This window comes from Barbus barbus (assembly GCF_936440315.1).
Source record: "Barbus barbus genome assembly, chromosome: 48".
Lineage (NCBI taxonomy): Eukaryota > Metazoa > Chordata > Actinopteri > Cypriniformes > Cyprinidae > Barbus > Barbus barbus.
Window position 1 is genome coordinate 10,570,228 of NC_136726.1, and position 18,675 is coordinate 10,588,902.

The 18,675-nt window shown below is 37.1% G+C and overlaps 1 protein-coding gene across 2 annotated transcripts in view; it reads right to left on the reverse strand.

The window, feature by feature from the left end:
* Positions 1–18,675, reverse strand: part of LOC306866871 (receptor-type tyrosine-protein phosphatase zeta-like) — a 52,210-nt gene that overhangs the window by 15,869 nt on the left and 17,666 nt on the right. The window contains exons 3-12 of one of the 2 annotated variants that reach the window (XM_079412277.1): positions 14,513–14,692; positions 14,248–14,399; positions 13,842–13,937; positions 13,043–13,109; positions 12,463–12,620; positions 8,810–8,960; positions 5,243–5,427; positions 4,953–5,079; positions 3,181–3,221; positions 2,263–3,076 (exon numbers count right to left, since the gene is read on the reverse strand). In XM_079412277.1, coding sequence (XP_079268403.1) covers positions 2,263–3,076; positions 3,181–3,221; positions 4,953–5,079; positions 5,243–5,427; positions 8,810–8,960; positions 12,463–12,620; positions 13,043–13,109; positions 13,842–13,937; positions 14,248–14,399; positions 14,513–14,692 — 1,971 coding nt within the window. Of the gene's footprint in view, positions 1–810; positions 3,077–3,180; positions 3,222–4,952; positions 5,080–5,242; positions 5,428–8,809; positions 8,961–12,462; positions 12,621–13,042; positions 13,110–13,841; positions 13,938–14,247; positions 14,400–14,512; positions 14,693–18,675 lie in introns of both variants that reach the window. The other variant, XM_079412276.1, reaches the window with a different exon arrangement.

The following is an 18,675-nucleotide window of genomic DNA, read 5'->3' on the forward strand; positions in this document are numbered from 1 at the left end:
AGCTTAAGACCTGGCCTAGGACTGTCTGAGATGACCTGGCATCCCAGCCAAAACACAATGCTGCCACTGCTAGCTGTCACCTACTAGTGACCAAATATAAGACATTTGCTGCTCTCTGCTGGACAAACAGTGAAATGACTTATGGAAGAATAATCAAGAATAATCAAACAGTGCTAACATAGCTAAGCCAAATCTTAGCTCAAATGGTATGCCTCCATGCTGTTTAAATGGCTATACAGAAACTCTATCATATAGCACTGGATAAATCTACAAATTGAGCCTATAAACTCTACAGTAATGTCTAAATGTATAACCAGGTGTCTTGGATTCAACTTGAGATGGAAAACATGCTGTTGGTATGTTTCTGATGACAGATGTGAGCATGCTAATACACATTTTAGCAAATAATCACTTGAAGAACGTGCAACACAAAACAGAACACATAGGAATCACATGGGACTAGGAAACAGACACATATTGTGATGATGGGATTTTCTAATTAAGATGATGTTTCTTTAACATTTAGTCTAACTTCTCAGTAGACTTGACGCATATGTTAATTAAGGACACTGTAGTGTGCTCTTCGATCTTACCTTCCCAATGAACTAACTTCTACAGAATACTTTCTGGATGAGGTTTTAGCTGTTTAGGTGACATTTGTGGTGGGTTATGGCATTTTTAGGATGGATTAGTTGTCATTGCAGCAAGAGCTTTCACGTACTTCAAGACTCTTCACTGATCAAGCTTCACTGAGCATGTCTAAATCAAGAAGCACCTTCAGGAATGGACGTCAACAACCGAGAGCTTTACCTTCCACTGGTTCCTCCTCTGAATCCCTCTCAGTGCGCTCTGGAATACTGAAGTCTGAAGATGTCTCGTTATCTGTGAGGTTTTCACCTGATCCGCTCTCCTCTTCCCCACTTCCTCTTAAAGTCCAGGACGGGCTAGGGCGCAGAGTGACTCTGAATTCAGTAGATTCAATATCTGTCCCATTCTCACCCTCGAAGTAGAAGGAGGAAGAGTGCTCCTCGTTCACATCATCTGTCTCGTCAGGAGGTACATCTGTAGGAGTGGCAGTGGTGATGTATGGGACAATACTGTCATCTCCTGATGCTGAGCTCTGGCCCCAGTCTAAGTCGAGAGCCCAGCCCGAGGCACTGTTCTCCTGCAGTCCATCTGCAGAGTGTGTAGGCATGGAACTAGACTCTGGAGCAGAGGAAACTGCAATGGTTGGGGGCACCACAGGAGCAACCACTGTTATGGATTCTGGGGCAGAGGTTGGTGCAACAGTTGGAGGCACCACAGGAGTAGGTATGAATATGAAATCTGGAGTAGAGGTTGGCGCAATAGTAGAAGACCTTACGGGAGCAGGTACTCCCTGGGACTGTCCAGTTGCTTTTTGTGCAGCATTGCTGACAGTGGCTGAAACAGAAATGCCGAGGTCACTAGAAGGCATGGTGGAAATGGGAAGAGAAGACAAAAGAGCCTCGGTGCGGAGGTCCAAGTCTGCGTCGCTGCACAGAAGAGTACCGGCACTGGAGGTGGACAGAAACGAATGGTGTTCAACAGGACTAGATGGGTCACCCAAGAGACCACTACAAGGGGACAGTCCCGAAGTAGAGGAGGACAGCAGGAAGTTAGAAGAGGTATGCAGAGAGATTTCAGAAGATGCACCACTGTCTTGACTAAATGCAGGAGCTACTAGAGAATAATCTACCCATTCCGTCAGCAGTCTAGAGTCCTTAACGCTACCTGAGAGAGAAGAGTCGGAGTCAAGGGTTGTCATCATCAGAGAGTAGTCGTTAGAAACAGGAACCGAAGGCTGGAGATGTGCTAGAGTGCTCAGCGTGGAGAAAATACTGAGGGACTCAAAGAGGTCATGTTCAGAGCTTGGCTGCATGGAGACCACAGAAGCAGTCACCTCTGGTAACGTTTGAAGGGGAAGAGTACTTCTACACTGAGGGTCAGTAGAGATGGACCCAGACAAAATATCATCATCACCATCATCATCATTACAATCACCACTAGAGACAGGCTCCATGTCTAAATAAGACACAGAGCCGGTGAGGAATAGGGTAGGGTAGGAAGGGGAAGGAGTGATAGACTGTGCACCACCATACACCAGCATGGAAACAGTGTACGGGATGTCCCAGTCAGGGATGGGCTCAGACAACACACTGCTTAAGGAATAGGGGGACAGAGGACTTGCATGCACGTAGGACAAAGTGTCAGATACAGAGGGGGCATATGAGGCACTCTCACCATTAAACACCGGCTGGGTGGTCTGCAACAGAACAGTGCTGAAAGCGGCAGTGGTTGGAAAAGGAAAGCTAGCAGTTGTAGGCCACAGAGGGACCTCTGGGGGGAAGGTAGAGGAAGTTGATTCCATTAGGATTTCAGGCAATGGGGCTATAGTCACTGAACTCTTCCCATAGCTGTGTGAGTCGGTTACAGGTTGAGTCACTTTCTCAACCTCTGTGTCTATCGAAGGTGAGATTACAAATGTTTTAAGGGTTACACTTGTTTCAAGGGTTCTGCTTGTTTCAGGGGTAACACTTGCTTCAAGGGTTCTGCTTGATTCAGGGGTAACACTTGTTTCAAGGGTTCTGCTTGTTTCAGGGGTAACACTTGTTTCAAGGGTTCTGCTTGATTCAGGGATGATGTTTATTTCAGGGATGACTCTTGTTTCAGGGGTAACGCTTGTCATAGAATCTGTGAAGATATTGCTTTGGCCATCAGACTTTGAGGATACACCTGCTACAATGCTAGAGCTATCTGGTCTAGTGGTATGTATATCAACAACAAAACTGGTGCTTATAGTTGCGTGGACGGTAGGTTGGTCTGTGTATTTCACAGTAGGTTTATCTGTGTGTCCTGCTGGAAAATAATGATCATGAGTCTTCTGGGAGTCTTCTACCGGGAGTCTTCTTTCATGAGTCCTTGGTGTTGTCTTGAAGACTGGATGGACCTGGCGCTGTGTTGTAGTAACTCTTGGGCCAGTGGTAGTGGTTTGGAAAGGATATGGAAGCTGATTTGTGCCAGGTCTGATCAAAAAGGGATTGATGTGATAGTCTTCCTGAAATAGAAGAAAGTGATGGACAGAGAGAAAAAATGTGTTTAGTTCTATTGTAGAAAAAAATCACTTAAGTAACTATACACTAAAGTAATGTTGACATTTACCTCTTCATCATACTCAAACGAGTCAGAGTCATTGTCTGTTTCTGAAAATTAACCAGACATAAAAGAGTTAAAAAATTGTATGAGTAAAAGATTCACGTCAACTATAGGTAAGTGTTCTGTATGCTCTTTACATTTTTATAACAATGTCCATGACACTGAAACTAAACTATCTGGTATTATATTGAACTATTGTATAATGAAAAGATCATTGGTAAACATATCCAATAGTAACAATATTTTCAGTCAGTCTTTTCATTTAATTAAATAATTTTGAAAACTGTGCCACACAATGTACACAAACACACACCTCGGATACATTTGAAAACTAATCAGTGCTTACAATTTCATCCTTGATGGACAAAGAAATGCTCAAGTTTGAGAAAAAGAAAACGTAAAAACACAAACTTTCAATGTGTATTCAATGACAAACCAAATGCCTTAAAGTAACTTTTTTGGCATTTGGTATTCACTGTTGCTGTTGAGAGTACTGAGGTTAAGAGGGAAGGAAAGGTCAACCAGGCCACCACCAAACAGGAAGTTTGTTTAGATCATTCTTCAATACAAAGAGAATACAAAGGAGCAATCTTTGGGTCAAAGGGTCGGTTTTTTATTATATATATTGTACCACGCAACAGGAGAGTTTAGACACCTTCATGCATTAAAAAGCCTCCCAGCACACAGAGATAGAGAGAGCTTAGAGTCTCTTGCAGGCTCTTACCTGTCATGGGATCAAACTCAATGACAGAAATTTCATGATATGTGGACAAGATCGGTTTGTGAAGCATGGAAACATTCAAAGGTAGAAGATGTATGATTTTATCAGACAGACTGGCCCCTTTTCACTGATGTAAACCCAATCATAAACATAATAATGAAAAAAGTGTCTTGTGACTTAGGAAATGTGTGACAATTGGAAAATGACAACACATATCCATGCACACTGAAATATGATGACAGGGATTCTCAGAGAGACAGATAAGTTTATTATAAATCAGTAAGCAAAATACAGACCCAACATTCCAATGAAAGAACACGAAAAGAACAAATAGTCCATTGAAATCGTGAGTATTTGTGAGAGACAGAAAAATATCTGAATATATAGAAAATGCAGATAGTGATGGCAAAGTACAAGTTAGACAGACAGAAAATAAGAGTAAAATCCTTTAAGACGACAGGTATGTATAAGAACACCGAAAAAGATTAAAAAGTCTACCTAAAACCAGAAATTCCTTTTACAGTTCAAACTAATGAAAGCATATAAATAAATACAAATAAATTCAAACATTTTTATAAGTTATAATATTCTACTGAAATTGCCAGCAATTTATTAAGTTGTCAAATGTGCAGTCGGTTTGTGTTAGCCTGATTTAACACTATACATTACATTACTGAATTTTAGTCAAATGCAAATAAGTGAACATAGCTATGCAAACTCAAGTTCGTGTGTCACTAAAATCCAAAATGTGTCAGAAAGTCTTTAATACTTGAGGAAAATGGCCCATTAGCACAAACTGTATGTTCAATAGGACACATGCTCTTACAATGCATAGGTCAAGCATTCGGATCTATGTTTACATAAACACGTACTTGTGTAAAGTATGTTTCTGGCTAAAAACGCCACACCATCTTCTAGACAAGGTAACTGGTTTGCAAAGGATTTTTTTTAACATATGTAAGTTTTTGTCTAACATTTGCACTAAAACTATGTGGGGAATGAGTGTTGTAAACTCATTCTCCACGGATGCGAGGGCGGCGAGCGCGATTGGTCTTACCAGGATCATCCAGGGGCATGTTCACGGTCAGCTGGTCACTCACTCTGCCATACAGACCATTGGTGCACACAGCAACTACCTGCACCATGTAACTAGTGTTTGCCACCAGGTCTTGAATGATCGCCCCCTGTTAGTGGAAAAAAAAAAAAAAAATTAATCACAAATGATTATCAGATGTTATTCAAATTCTAACAGGTAAAATATGGAAAGGTGACCTTATCGATCTAGGTCTGATTTTCAAGATGCGTTCATTAATAGCTGATGTTTATGACAAAAAGTTAATGTATTACCACATCCTGGTCTCCATCAGTCAAGTACTCTAAGGCCGATTCATCATCGCCCTTGGCCGGCCGGTAGGTGATGGAGTATCTCTCTATGCTCGAATCATAAACAGCCCGTGGCCTCTCCCAGATCACAAGCATCCTGGTGTGATTATGAGGGTTGGCTTGCACATTCTCCGGCTCGGAACTACAAACTACAACAGCAAACACACACAAACACATGGAATTAAAATTATGCACTTTGAACCTTTTATTACATTATACAAAAGTGTCAGATGAAAAGATAACACGGTATCAACAGGTTTCTCTACTTCACTCACTACCATTCAAAACTTTGGGTTCTGTAAGATTTTTTTTGTTAATGTAAGTCTCTTATGCTCTCCAACACTGTATTAATTTAATAGTATAGTAAAACAGGAATATTGTGAAATAATTTTACAATTTAAAATATCTGTTTTCTATTTTAATATATTTCAAAATGTATTTTATTCCTGTGATGCAAAGCTGAATTTTCAGCATCATTACTCCAGTCTTCAGTGTCACATGATCCTTCAGAAATCATTCTAATATGCTGATTTGCTGCTCAAGAAAAAAATATTTTTTATTAATGTTAAAAACAGTTGTGCTGCTTAATATTTATGTGGTAACTGTGATTTATTTTATTTTTCAGGATTCTCTGATGAAGAGACAGTGCAAAAGAACATGGTTTATATGAATTTTTTTTGTAACACTTTAAATGTCTTTACTATTTATTGAGTCAGATTATGGCCGATTATAGCCTGGTTTAGTTCACAGTCCGCATAATTTTCATCACCCTCACAGTTCTCAATAGCAAAGCATACTGATGTGTAATGTTTCTGGTTGTACCCCCACCCATCAGCTTCTAACACAAGAGGGCAGAAAGCACCAGCAGATGAAAAACAATCTGCCTACTATCAGAATACTTATAAGTGATATCCAATCATAAAGGGTACTTAAAAGCACTTTTAATACATTAAAAATATTTTTTGTTAACCCGGTAACAAACAATAATCACTTTTGATTTTTACTAATCAATTTAACAAATTTTCTCATTATCATGAAAGAAAACTATGTATGATTACGTTATATAATAATAGCTATGTATAATATTTATGAAAACATATGAAGAACTTTGTGACTTTCTAACACATATTAATTGTTTTTATATGCCATTTTATTGGTTTGAAAGATAATTATTACTATCATACATTTATTTTGGTCATGTTAAATGCTCTCTTCACTCCATATGTGTCACGGTGCACACAGCAGGGAGGAACAAGGAACACGCAGATGAGGATGTAAGATCAAATAACATACTTTACTGAAGACAGCAAGGCAAGGCTTACAGAGCCAGGAACACCGGGGAGTAACGAGTAGACCAGACGAAATAACACTGCACAGACAGGACTATAAATACACAGGTAAATTAGAAATTTACCTCAACGAGGCAAAGGTGGAGTTTGCTCCATTCCAAACATCCCTATGCTGACGTAATTCCATTTGGGAGTGATCACATGTGCATTTATAGGTCATGTCTTGCATTTATCTCAAACAAACGTATACAGTCTAAGGTTATGATTGAACATCTAATTATTAAAACTGCAAGTGACAGACCACTTTCAATTAACACAATGAGGATAATAAATTAAGGGAAATGTAAAAGCTGATTTAGAAAAATTCATGCAATCAGTTCACACTAACATAAATTTTGGTCTGTTAGGTGTGAACAGTTTGAACTGAATTCAGCCTGTGCAAGTGAGGGGGCAAACAGAAAGAGACAGTTTCCTAGCAACTCAAAACTGGTTTGATACATGACCCAGAGAGAGAGAGAAAGAGAGAGGCAGAGAGATTGATGTGACTGAATAGTGGTGAGTAAACCTTGTTAATACTGCGAGCACAGTGAAGGAGAGGTTAAGTAAATCTGGTTTGTCTGGCTGCTTTCGGCTATACGTTCCCTTTTTGTGTTATTCTGAGATTGCAACAGTCTCTCAGTATATGAAGGATGCCTAACAGAATGATATATATATATAGTAAAGCACTTACAGGAAACTGCAAATCCAGCAAAGAATATCAATAATCCAAACTGATGAGCGTAAATATTAGCCCTTAAATCTTTTTAAGCACACTGCCACCCTCACATTTCATTTTTCCCAAGGTTTAAATGATGTCATAAGTAATCAGTCAGTCTTTACAAAGTAATAATGCAGCATTAAGGATGTAAATGACATTCCCCAGGAGCTTAGACACAAGTTGGAGCGTATCTGTGTTTGAAAGGACACAAGTGGAACATTTTCCATTGCCGATGGCCTCTGTAAAAACAACTCCCACGTGCCAAACGTGCCAGTTCACCCTGTAGCGGAGGAATCTGAAATGGGGGCATCGATGTTCCACCAACGATCTACTAAAGCGGAAAGTCTGAGAGCAAACCAGTTTGGATCTGTAAGTGGTTCTTTAAAATGAACAGGTTAGACTCAGCAATTGATTTGTGAATCATGAACACTACACAACTCATTTTCTCTAATGACATTATAGTCCCGAGCACCTATATTTTTGAAGAGGCATGTATTATTGTCAAATATAAAAAATAAAAAAAATTATACAAGTTTTTTTTTACTATATATATATATAAATATATACACACAGTATATACAGTATATGTATGTATGTATGTTTATATATACAGTTGAAGTCGAAACTTTACATACACCTTTCAGAATCTGCAAAATGTTAATTAGTTTACCAAAATAAGAGGGATCGTACAAAATGCATGTTATTGTTTATTTAGTACTGACCTGAATAAGATATTTCACATAAAAGATGTTTACATATAGTCCACAAGAGAAAATAATAGTTGAATTTATAAAAATCAGTACTAAATAAACAATAACATGCATTTTGTACGATCCCTCTTATTTTGGTAAAATAGTTAACATTTTGCAGATTCTGAAAGGTGTATTAAATTACATATATATATATATATATATATATATATATATATATCCACTATGCATTTGGTTTAATTTATACATTTAGACAGTGTTCATTTTTAGATTACAGCTTAAATAATAATGATTAAATTATTATAGTAATCTAGAAATTAAGATCTAAAGAAGCACCATTTGCCTCCAAAACCTTGTGGGTGACAGTTTTATATATTTATCATTAAAAATTCAATAATTAAACAAGTACAGCCTTTTGTTGGGTTTTAAAATCTTACATCAGTTTATTAGTAATGCTTCATATAAAACAGCCGTGAGATGAGTGGGAATCATCCATAAAGGGTCATGAAAGCATTGCGTATGGCTAAAAATGGGACACATGTCTGTCTATATTTATAAATAGAAAGTAGGATAATGTCTGGAGGGCTTCGTCATATAAAAATAGAAACCTTATTTAATTGAGAAGCAGTTGTTTGGGATTAGAATCATGTTGGCGGCTAATTGGATCCATGACCCTAAAACTGCCTGAATGCTTTACGACCTTAAGAGTGAACGATTCCAGACACATACTCCCCTAGTTTGTTTATGCGTGTAAGTGTGTTTGTGAAGTACGCACTAGGAGTGTGGACTTCCTCGACGCCAGTGTAGGATGAGAAGACTTGTCCCATAAATTGCTCCTGCTGCTCTCTGTAGTTATTCTGCAGGTAGTCCATAAGCATTACATATCCAGCCTGCTGCATGGTCATCACCTCACAGAACATCTCCAGCTGTGGACACATACGGTGACACAGATTAGACAACAAATCTGGAAACTAAATTGTTTCTGTGATCTGAAGGGGTTTAAAAGCAGCTAGAATTGTCATATAAAATGAATACTCCTCATACTACCTCCATTAGTCTGACTGTTAAGTAGGCAATATCATACAAGCTCTGAATGTCCACCATTTAGATATTCAGAGCAAGAGTATCTTGCAATTGATATTGCTTCTATACAACGGTTTAACAAAAAAGAAATTCCATTGTGTTCTATATAAACTTGCATTAGACAGATGTGTTTAACTATTGCACAAATGTCTTGCACACACTGTTCTTAAAACGATAAGCAAAACACATTTGCATTTCTGAATAAACCAGTGTTTTAGAACTAATTGGTTGAATGAATGATTTAATGACTCACACGTGAAGACAGATTTGTCCTTTGCTGAATGAATCAGTGTTATTGAACTAATTGGTTGAGTGAATAATTCAGTGTCCACCCTAAATAATATTAAAAATTACAAACTTGAATACCATTTAGGTTGGATAATATGCAAATTGGGATGCAGGTGTTTTTGAATGTATTGTTTGAGAGAATTCAATGACTCTCTCACAGAGGTGGAAAATAACGAATTACATTTACTCGCATTACTGTAAATGAGTAGCATTTTTGTGTACTTCTATTTTTAAAATCTGTCATTTTACTTTTACTTAAGTATATTTTGTTATTTATTTACTCTATTTCGACAACAAAAGTAATTCCAAACATAGCCACTACAGCACAGTTTTGCGTCTCTGATCAATGACGGTGTTTCGTTCCTGAATGAATCAACCGTTTAAACGATTCGGTTCAATTGCAATGACTCACTTATTAACAGTGACTTGCTGACACCTACTGGCGGTTTTAATTTCACATTTAAAGTATACATTTTTTCTTTTGTTTTTTTTATAATTTCAAATGAGTATTCAAAATTGTATGTCTTATATATAAAAACATTATTTCTGCATTTGTACCTGCAGGTTAAATGCATTAATGTCCTGCATAAAACATAAATACATCTAAATGCCACTTCAGATGAAGCTTCTGTGTTTCCTCTGCATTGCAAAAACGAATTTTGTTGATACTGATTTAATTTGCCTGGCAACAGCCCAAATGTCTTATTATTCTAAATAACTGATTTCTTTAATTAAAAACAACTAGTTTGAGATTTATAGGCCTATCCCAGGGGTGTCAAACTCAGTTCCTGGTGGGACGCAGCCCTGCCGAGTTTAGTTCCAACCCTGCTCCAACACACATACCATGTAGTTTTCAAATAAACCTAAATTATTAGATTATCTGGATCAGATGTGTTTAATTATGGTTATATTTAAACAATGCAGGGCTGTGGCCCTCCAGGAACTGAGTTTGAAAACCTTGACCGTTCCCATTTTTGCCTCCCTCCCACTGTTAAAAAGTAATTTTTACTCTGAGTACATTTTAAATGAGCTACTTTTTACTTGAGTAGATTTTTAGACTGCTACTTTTACTTGTACTTCAGTAAAATTCTTTCCACCTCTGCTCTCTCTCATAAGTACAGACTTGTCTCTTCCTGAATTAATCTGTGAATTGGTTGAGCGAATGATTTACTTCCTCATAAAAACAAACTTGTTCATTCCTGAATGAATCAGTGTTTTTGAACGAATTGCTTGAGTGGATGATTCAGTTTACGTGTATACCATCCACTCTAAATAGCATTCAAGATTACTAATTTCAAATAGCATTTAGGTTAGATGGTATGCAAATTGGGCCCCAAATGTCCATTCGTGAATGAATCTGTGTTTTTGAACAAATCGCTTGAGAAAATGATTCACTTACTGACTCATTATGAAAGACTTGTTCATTCCTGAATTAATCAATGTTTTTGAAACTGATTTGAGTGAATGATTCAGGGACTCACTCATAAAGACAGCTACTTTGCACCAGCTACTGGCATATCAATATAACCTGCATAAAGATTCACTTGAAAATTCCTACTACTAATACACAGACTGAAAGTAATGTAAATTACAATAAATATTTTATTATATAAATTAGTATATATAAATAAATTGGCAAAGATGATTTAGCTTACAGGTGATGATAAACTGCTATGATCCTGTTTACAACCTCATTATGAGGCATAAATGTACCTTATAACATAACATAACTATTGAATCTCTATACATCACAAAAACTACACACAGCACAAACACAGTGTAGCCCAGCGGCGAGACGCCCAGTATTGTGTTCAGACATCAAAGCTGCTCTTTAATGTGTGTGAGTCAATGTCATTCCCATTGTGACGTCGACAGATGTGGGTTTGTTCCTTGCGGTAAAACTCCTGCTTTCACCGTGTGTTTCAACTGTAGCTTGTATCGACTTGCAAGTCACTCGAGGGCAACAGCAACACAACACAAAGGCCGTATTTAAGCATTTAGAGTCTTTTGTGACGTGTAACTCTACGCTCGCTCCCTCTAATTCCATTTAATGATAGCTTGCTTTTGAATGTGTGCCATCCAACAAAACAATAATCAAAACTGTTGTTGTCTTCCTCTTTTGGAAGGAGTTGGCTTCCTTTTTGTGTGAACTTTAGAATTTATTGCCAAAAGCACAGCTAATGTTATAGTTATTGGACATGACCTAACAGATTTCTAAGAAAACAAATGTCAGATCCAATGTAAAAACATACGCAGGAAACTAAACTGACCTATCAAACCAAGATAACACTCTGAATTCAAATTGATATTTGTACTATCATGTTTGGGCTTGTGTACCAGTTCTAGCTAATTGTTTTTAGTTCCTGAGAGTGTGTGTCACATAGAGTTAGTGTTGCGCAACGGATGCCGAATGATAAATAGACGCCACAGTCACAATATCAGTCCAAGTGAAGACGGCCTAAGGGTTTTTTAGGTAGGAAAAAAACTGAATTCCCTTTATGGCCGTGGAATTCCTGTGTTAGGTTTTGAATTATTAATTGAACTTGTATCAGACAAAACAAGGAAATTTTCATTATTTATGTGTGAAATGTGTTTGTTGATATTAAGCAATTGTTGTTAGCAGTGTTTTAGTTTCATTTTGACTTCATCTTTTAATCTGTCAGCACATGGAGCTCAATAACAGAGACTGTCTCCTTGGGTGAATTAGGAGTTCACCCAAAAATATTTCCAAACACCAAATGGAAATTTTAAAGAATGTGCTGGCCACTCTTTTCCAAGCAGTTGTAATACAACTGAAAATAAAAATACAGATATCATAAAAGTAGTAAATTCAAAGAAAGTTTGGACATATGTCAAGATGCCTTCAGAAGATCTGGAATATGGTGTATGGACCACTTTAATGATGCTTTTGTGTCCTTTTTGAAGCTTGAAAGCCTTAGATGATGACAGATTGTTCATTTTTGGGTGAACGGCCCCCCTTAAATCTGTATATAACTCATGTAATTCCAGAAATATATGCTAGCAGGTAAGTGCTCTAAAACTGTCCATTATACTGACCTGAACATCTGAGATGGTCATCGTGTTTTTGAAGACGATCCACTCCACAGTCTCAGAGCAGGGTGGGGTGGTCAGAGAGCCGTTATAGGTGAAGTACTTCTCTGTGGAGCTGGGAAGGAGACCCTGCAGGGTGAACGGAGAGACGGGGCCACTCTTTCCTGACCAGAGAAAACAGGAATAGTTCAAATGAAAATGAAAATTGTGTCATTATTTATACACCTTCATGGCATTCCAAACCCATATGACTTTCTATTTCCCATAGAGAAAGTAATATTAGACAACTTGGAATATAGAGCATAAATCGTATGGACCACTTCTATGGTGCATTTTTCCATTCATTATCATTTTACGGAAATGCTCCACCAAGACAGTCAGAATTTCTGCTTTTAAGTTCCACAGAAGAAAGTCACACAGTAAATGATGACAGAGTTTTCTTTTGTAGGTGAACTGTCACTTTAAGGGCCTGTGGACATGGAAAAGCTTAAAGGGGTCTCATGGAAAACAGATTTTCCTGTAATATTTTACAAAAATGTAGGATATGACACTTGTAAATGTACTGTATATATGAAGTCTGCATTACCATAACGGCTGACACTGTTGACTGCGTCAATGATGGCCATGTAGTTTTCATTATCCTCAGTGCTTATCTGTGGAGAGAACCATTAAAAAAAATCAAGAAAATATTTAGTTACATGATAAATTATACATTACATGGCCAAAAGATTGTGGACACCTGAGCACTGCACATGTGCTTGTTGAGCATTAGACTAAAGGGATTTGAGTTTTCATCAAGAAATCACATTTTGCTGCCTCTTATCTTAACCACATATATCAAAATAAGACATGTTCATACAAGCTACACTCTCAAAACATGCAGCATCAAACTGACAAAACAACACAATATACACGAGCACACAACTTTATGCAGTATACCAGAATATCCTCAGGGAAAAACCTACATATTTTGAAGATTTAGCAACACATTATGATTAAGTCATGTCAGTCTTTACCATCAAAACATCCGTGTGAAGATGAGGATTTCTGAAAATGATCTGTACCTCGGGCTAAATACAGGGTGGGGGTGGGGTGAGGTTTCGAATAGTGCCTAAGCCTGTCTAAGATTATTAATTTGATGGAGAGAGGATGTTCAATACATAAAGATGTTGTGGAGAATCAGCAACAATATACAAATGTTAAAAATCTCTTCCTTAAGAATTTAGTTTTGTTTTCCAGAACAAATATCTAAGACATGATTAAAATGAGGAATTAAGTTCATGTTTTCTTAGCTAACTAGGCAGGTTTTGTTTACAGGGTATGAATAATAAACATATTTAAAGAAATAACTGAAATCTACATAAATATAAAGCTGCCATATTTACCTCAAACAGCACGGCCAATGCTGTGATCTTTCCTCCTGTACTGAGGGCCTCATCGAGGCCACTGAAAACATCTGCTTCATAACAGTATATCTGCATCTGCACCAGAAACAAACAGTCTAATCAACATTTGTACACATTCACTCTTCCAGTGGTAAGAGATAATGTGCATTCAGAAATCTGGAAAATAATCAAGAAAATGACCGGCTGACTGTACATTATCCTGCTTATTATGCAGTAACTTAATAAATAATCAAAATAAAAATAATAAATAAATAAAATGAAATAAATATTAAAGAAATAATTATGTAAATAAAGATATAATATCAAAAAAATAAAATAGAAATAAATAAATAGAAATAGACATATAAATAAATTTGAATTGATGTTATTTGATTATGTGAAATACCTCTAGGGGGAATTTTTCATTGTTGAGGCCGTGCTCCGACCCGTCAGAGGAGGCGTTGCACAGGCCCCAGTGGAAAGTGATACGTCCCACCTTAAACTTGGACCTGAGTCCCCCTCCACTCACAAAAAAATCTCCTCCCACATCAATGGCCACTGGAGACGAATGACACATTACAGAAATGAATGGTCTGTCTATTCACATCAAGATTTTTTCACCTCTGATACAATACACAAAGGGTCGATATTAAAAATACAGTTGTTCTCACCTGTTTTCCCATCATTCTTTACTGTAGTGGAGTCTGATGTCTTTTCCGCCCATCCCTCTAATCTCAGCTTCTGGAATTGAATTTTGACCTGTGCCAGGCTCTCCTCAATGTTTATTGGTGATTGTTTGGCATTGTTGCATGACGGGTATTTCTTTGCCCAGTTATTTTGGTTTAGAGTTCCTGTGGGAAATGGAGATGAACTATATAAACAAACCTCTTAAAATCATTCATAAATGTCAGAGGATGATCCTCTGTGCTTCAGTACAAACACACAGACACACAGGTGCATCATTAGATATGTAGTGGTTTTCTGGTTAATCCGAGTCCTCTCTCTGGAGGTCCCTACAGCACAAAAACAAAGCCCATGAACCAGATCACCAGCAGTTCTAGGTCACTGCCATTAGCATATCAATAGCTGCATTACACCCCCAGCTGAGCCATAAACACTGGTGTACAGTAGAATACAGTACAGTTGAGTCAAATACAGCAGAACATAGACAATACATGAATGAAGAAATAAAAGCTGCTGTTAGGCACAAAACAAAGTTTCAAAAACTCTGTTAAGTAAAATGTTTTCTAAAATCATCGTAATGCAGTCTTAAGTAGCCTATTGGTTGTTTTAAGCATTTAAAACCATCATATTATTATTAGGTAACACTTTTTAAGGACCTGGAACTGAAGGAATGAAAGGATAAGGAGGAAAAAAACTGAAGCTGATTTAAAACCAAATTGTTTAGCAAGCAAGTTGGCAGAGTTGGAACAAGCAGCTAGTTTTTATGTATTTTATATTTGTTCTGCTAAATAGTGATTGGATATTTAATCACTATTTTAAATCAAAATATTATTATCAAAATATATAACAATAATAAACAGTTTTTAGCCTTATGATCATAGACAAGAGGAATGGAAAAAGTGTGTCAAACTCATGTGTACACAGTTTCTCACAATGATACATTTACAAACCAGTACTCATTTCCATTCCACCTTCCAGCTGTCAAGGGAAATGCAATTAATTGCTTGCTGAAAGAGTTGCTTGCTGAATCAAAGTCTAAATTATGTTTTTTTTTTAAGGTATGATTATAAAAAAAATAAAAATCTGACTGAAATGGAGAAGTGTAGTAGTAGAAGTAGCAGTAGTAGTTCTGTGAACAGGTCTGTGTGATGTTGGTGTTTAAAGCTAATGGATAAAGTGCCTTTCAAGGCCAAGAGATTTACAGCAGACAGACCAGTCCAGCTTCATATCATGAGCACTTTCTCTCTCTCTCTCTCTCATTCTTTATTTTCTCTCTCTATCTGTCTCTCTTTTACAAACGGAGCAACGGCCAAGTAACAAACACCATGTATGTTCTGTAAAGAAAAGCTCATATTGAATTCAACCAAATACATACCACAACCACATAATAATAAATGTGGGCATTATCAGGTAATTGTGCCATTTGGAATATCAGTCAGTTTGCATGTCACCGTTACATCAGAATAATAGGGAAAACTCTTATATTAATTAATTAATTCAAATATCATGCTTGCATTGTACATGACGTTTTTTGCCCAAGAAAATACACTGAGAGCTTGAACAAACATGATTTTTTCAAGGTTCAGTAACAAAATGTCTAAGTTTAGTTGAGTTTACACAGTTTGCTTAAGTTCATCCTAAGTGAAATATCGAAGTACAGAAATAACATGTTTCCATCATGTACACTCTAAAAATGCTGGGTTAAATACAACCCAGTGCTGGGTAAATATTGGACAGAACACATGTTGGGTTGTTTTCAACCAACAATTGGGTTAAATGTTTAACTCAACCTTCTGGGCAGTAACCCAACCGCTGCATGGGTCTAAACAGCCCAATCGCTGGGTTCGTCCATATTTTACCCAGTGCTGGTTTGTATTTAACCCAGCATTTTTTAGAGTATAGAACCACTGTCCATGCAAGTTCAGCCAAACTGTTATGATAACATACTAGCAAGTAAAATACAACTTTTATTTACACATATGATGTTAGTTGTTCGCAGTTTAAGGATGGTCCTGTGCGCATCCCTAAAACTTGCACTGGAGTGAAATCCCAATTGCAATCCCAGTTGCTTTTATTTCTAATTAAAATCCATTTAGACTCTTTTTAGCAGGTCCTCAACCCAACCGCACGATCCACACTTCACCACAATGGTAACTTGCCCAAAAACACCATAACATAACAGAAAGTCTTTAAAATGTCAAAGTGCAAAACATGCATAAAATAACACTTTATTTAAACATTTTCTCTCCCTATATCCAGCCCTATGCATAATATAAAGTGTAAAACTGAAGTGTAAAACTTATTTAGAGCTCCTTGATTGAAACATGTTCTTTCAAAATGAAAACATCAAGTTAAGCCAAAAAATGTAATGTCAGTATAACAAGATGCAATCATGTTTGAACAAGAAACCTGATTCAGTGGTGTTTAATCAAAATGAATTGTTAAATAAAGTGAACAAGGACTGATTATTCGTGTCTCAGTATCATTAACAACATGCACAGTGAAAAACGGGTCAAGGAGGAGGAGCTGCAGTATTCTGGGTAATGCTGATGAACAATGTCCCATCTGCATGACCAACCACCAGCATGCAGTCCGGACGCTGTAATGCCCCATTTGTTGTGCCAACCTCCAATGACACCCAGATCTAGTTTGTTGTGACGGGTCAAAAACAAGAGGTTTGAGGAGATGGATAACCTCTTCACTTATCCAAACTCAATAGATCATCTTTCCTAAACTAAACATGTTTGCTCTGAAACTCTGAGCTCCAGGCTGAAGATTCAGATCATCTTCTAAATCATTTTCCAAAGGATCTGTAAATCGTAGAGATCAGAAGCTAAATATCAAAAGTGAACAACAATAAGGAGAATATCAAATCTGGCCTACTTTCAATAACAAAGCGAGACAGGGGAATTCTCCATTGTGCTAGAAACGGGAAAGAGCTGGAGATGAAAAGACGAGAGATACAAAATGTGTCACTGATGTTGTTTGATTTGATACTTCATCTCTTCCCAAACTTCAAGGGGCCATATAATAAAAAAACACAACTTTTCTTTCTCCCCAGCTTACAAAAACATGCTCTACGAAAATTTTGCTCCCATGAAGTTATTAAACATAATTTCTGAAAGCTCTGTGAATGTTCAAAACATCTATTTTTTAAAATGTTTAATATTTTCTTGATTATATGAATGTTAAAGAAAATGTTAAAGTTCACCCAAAAATTAAAATTCTGTCTACTCACCCTCATGTTGTTCCAAACTCATAAGACTCATAGTGTTCATCTTCGGAGCACAACTTAAATATTTTTTGATGAAATCCAAGTGCTTTCTGACTCTCCATAAACAGCAATTCAACTGATACATTCAAGGCCCAGAAAGGTAGTGAGGAGATTGCTAAAATAGTCCATGTGACACGAAGAGAAGAAATTGTTGAATAAAGTCGTTATTTTTGTTTTCTTTGCACACAAAAAGTATTCTCGTAGCTTCATAACATTACGGTTCAACCACTGATGTCACATGGACTATTTTAACAATGTCCTTACTACCTTTTTGGGCCTTGGACGTGTCAGTTGCGTTGCTGTCTATGGAGGGTCAGAAATCTCAGATTTCATCAAAAATATTTTAATTTGTGTTCTGAGGATGAACAAAGGTCTTACGGGTTTGGAACGACATGAGAGTGAGTAATTAATGACAGAATTTTCATTTTGGGGTAAACTATCCCTTTAAGGGAACATTTTATCACTTTGCAAACATCATTGGAATGTTATTTTTTCTGTTCTCTGAACCATCTGAAACTAGTAAGTTGTAACCATAGACTGTATTACAGACGGACGACATGTCTCCACTATAGAAAAGTGAAGACAAAACATTCACAGTATGGCCGCTGTCATCTTGTGAAAATGACATCATTTGGAGCCCAAGTCTGCGCAGTAGTGATCGTGAGGTGGAGCCGCGGAATCAAAGTCCCGCCCAAACTCCTGTAGACCCAATCACAAGCTCACAATCATGACACCACACCCCATTTTTATAGCATCGAATAACTAATTAAAAGCAAACTTATTAGAAAAATGAACACTTGAACGTACAACAGAAGGCTAAGAACTACCTAAAATGACAGAAAACATCTTTGGAAAAAATTTATTTGAAGTGTAATT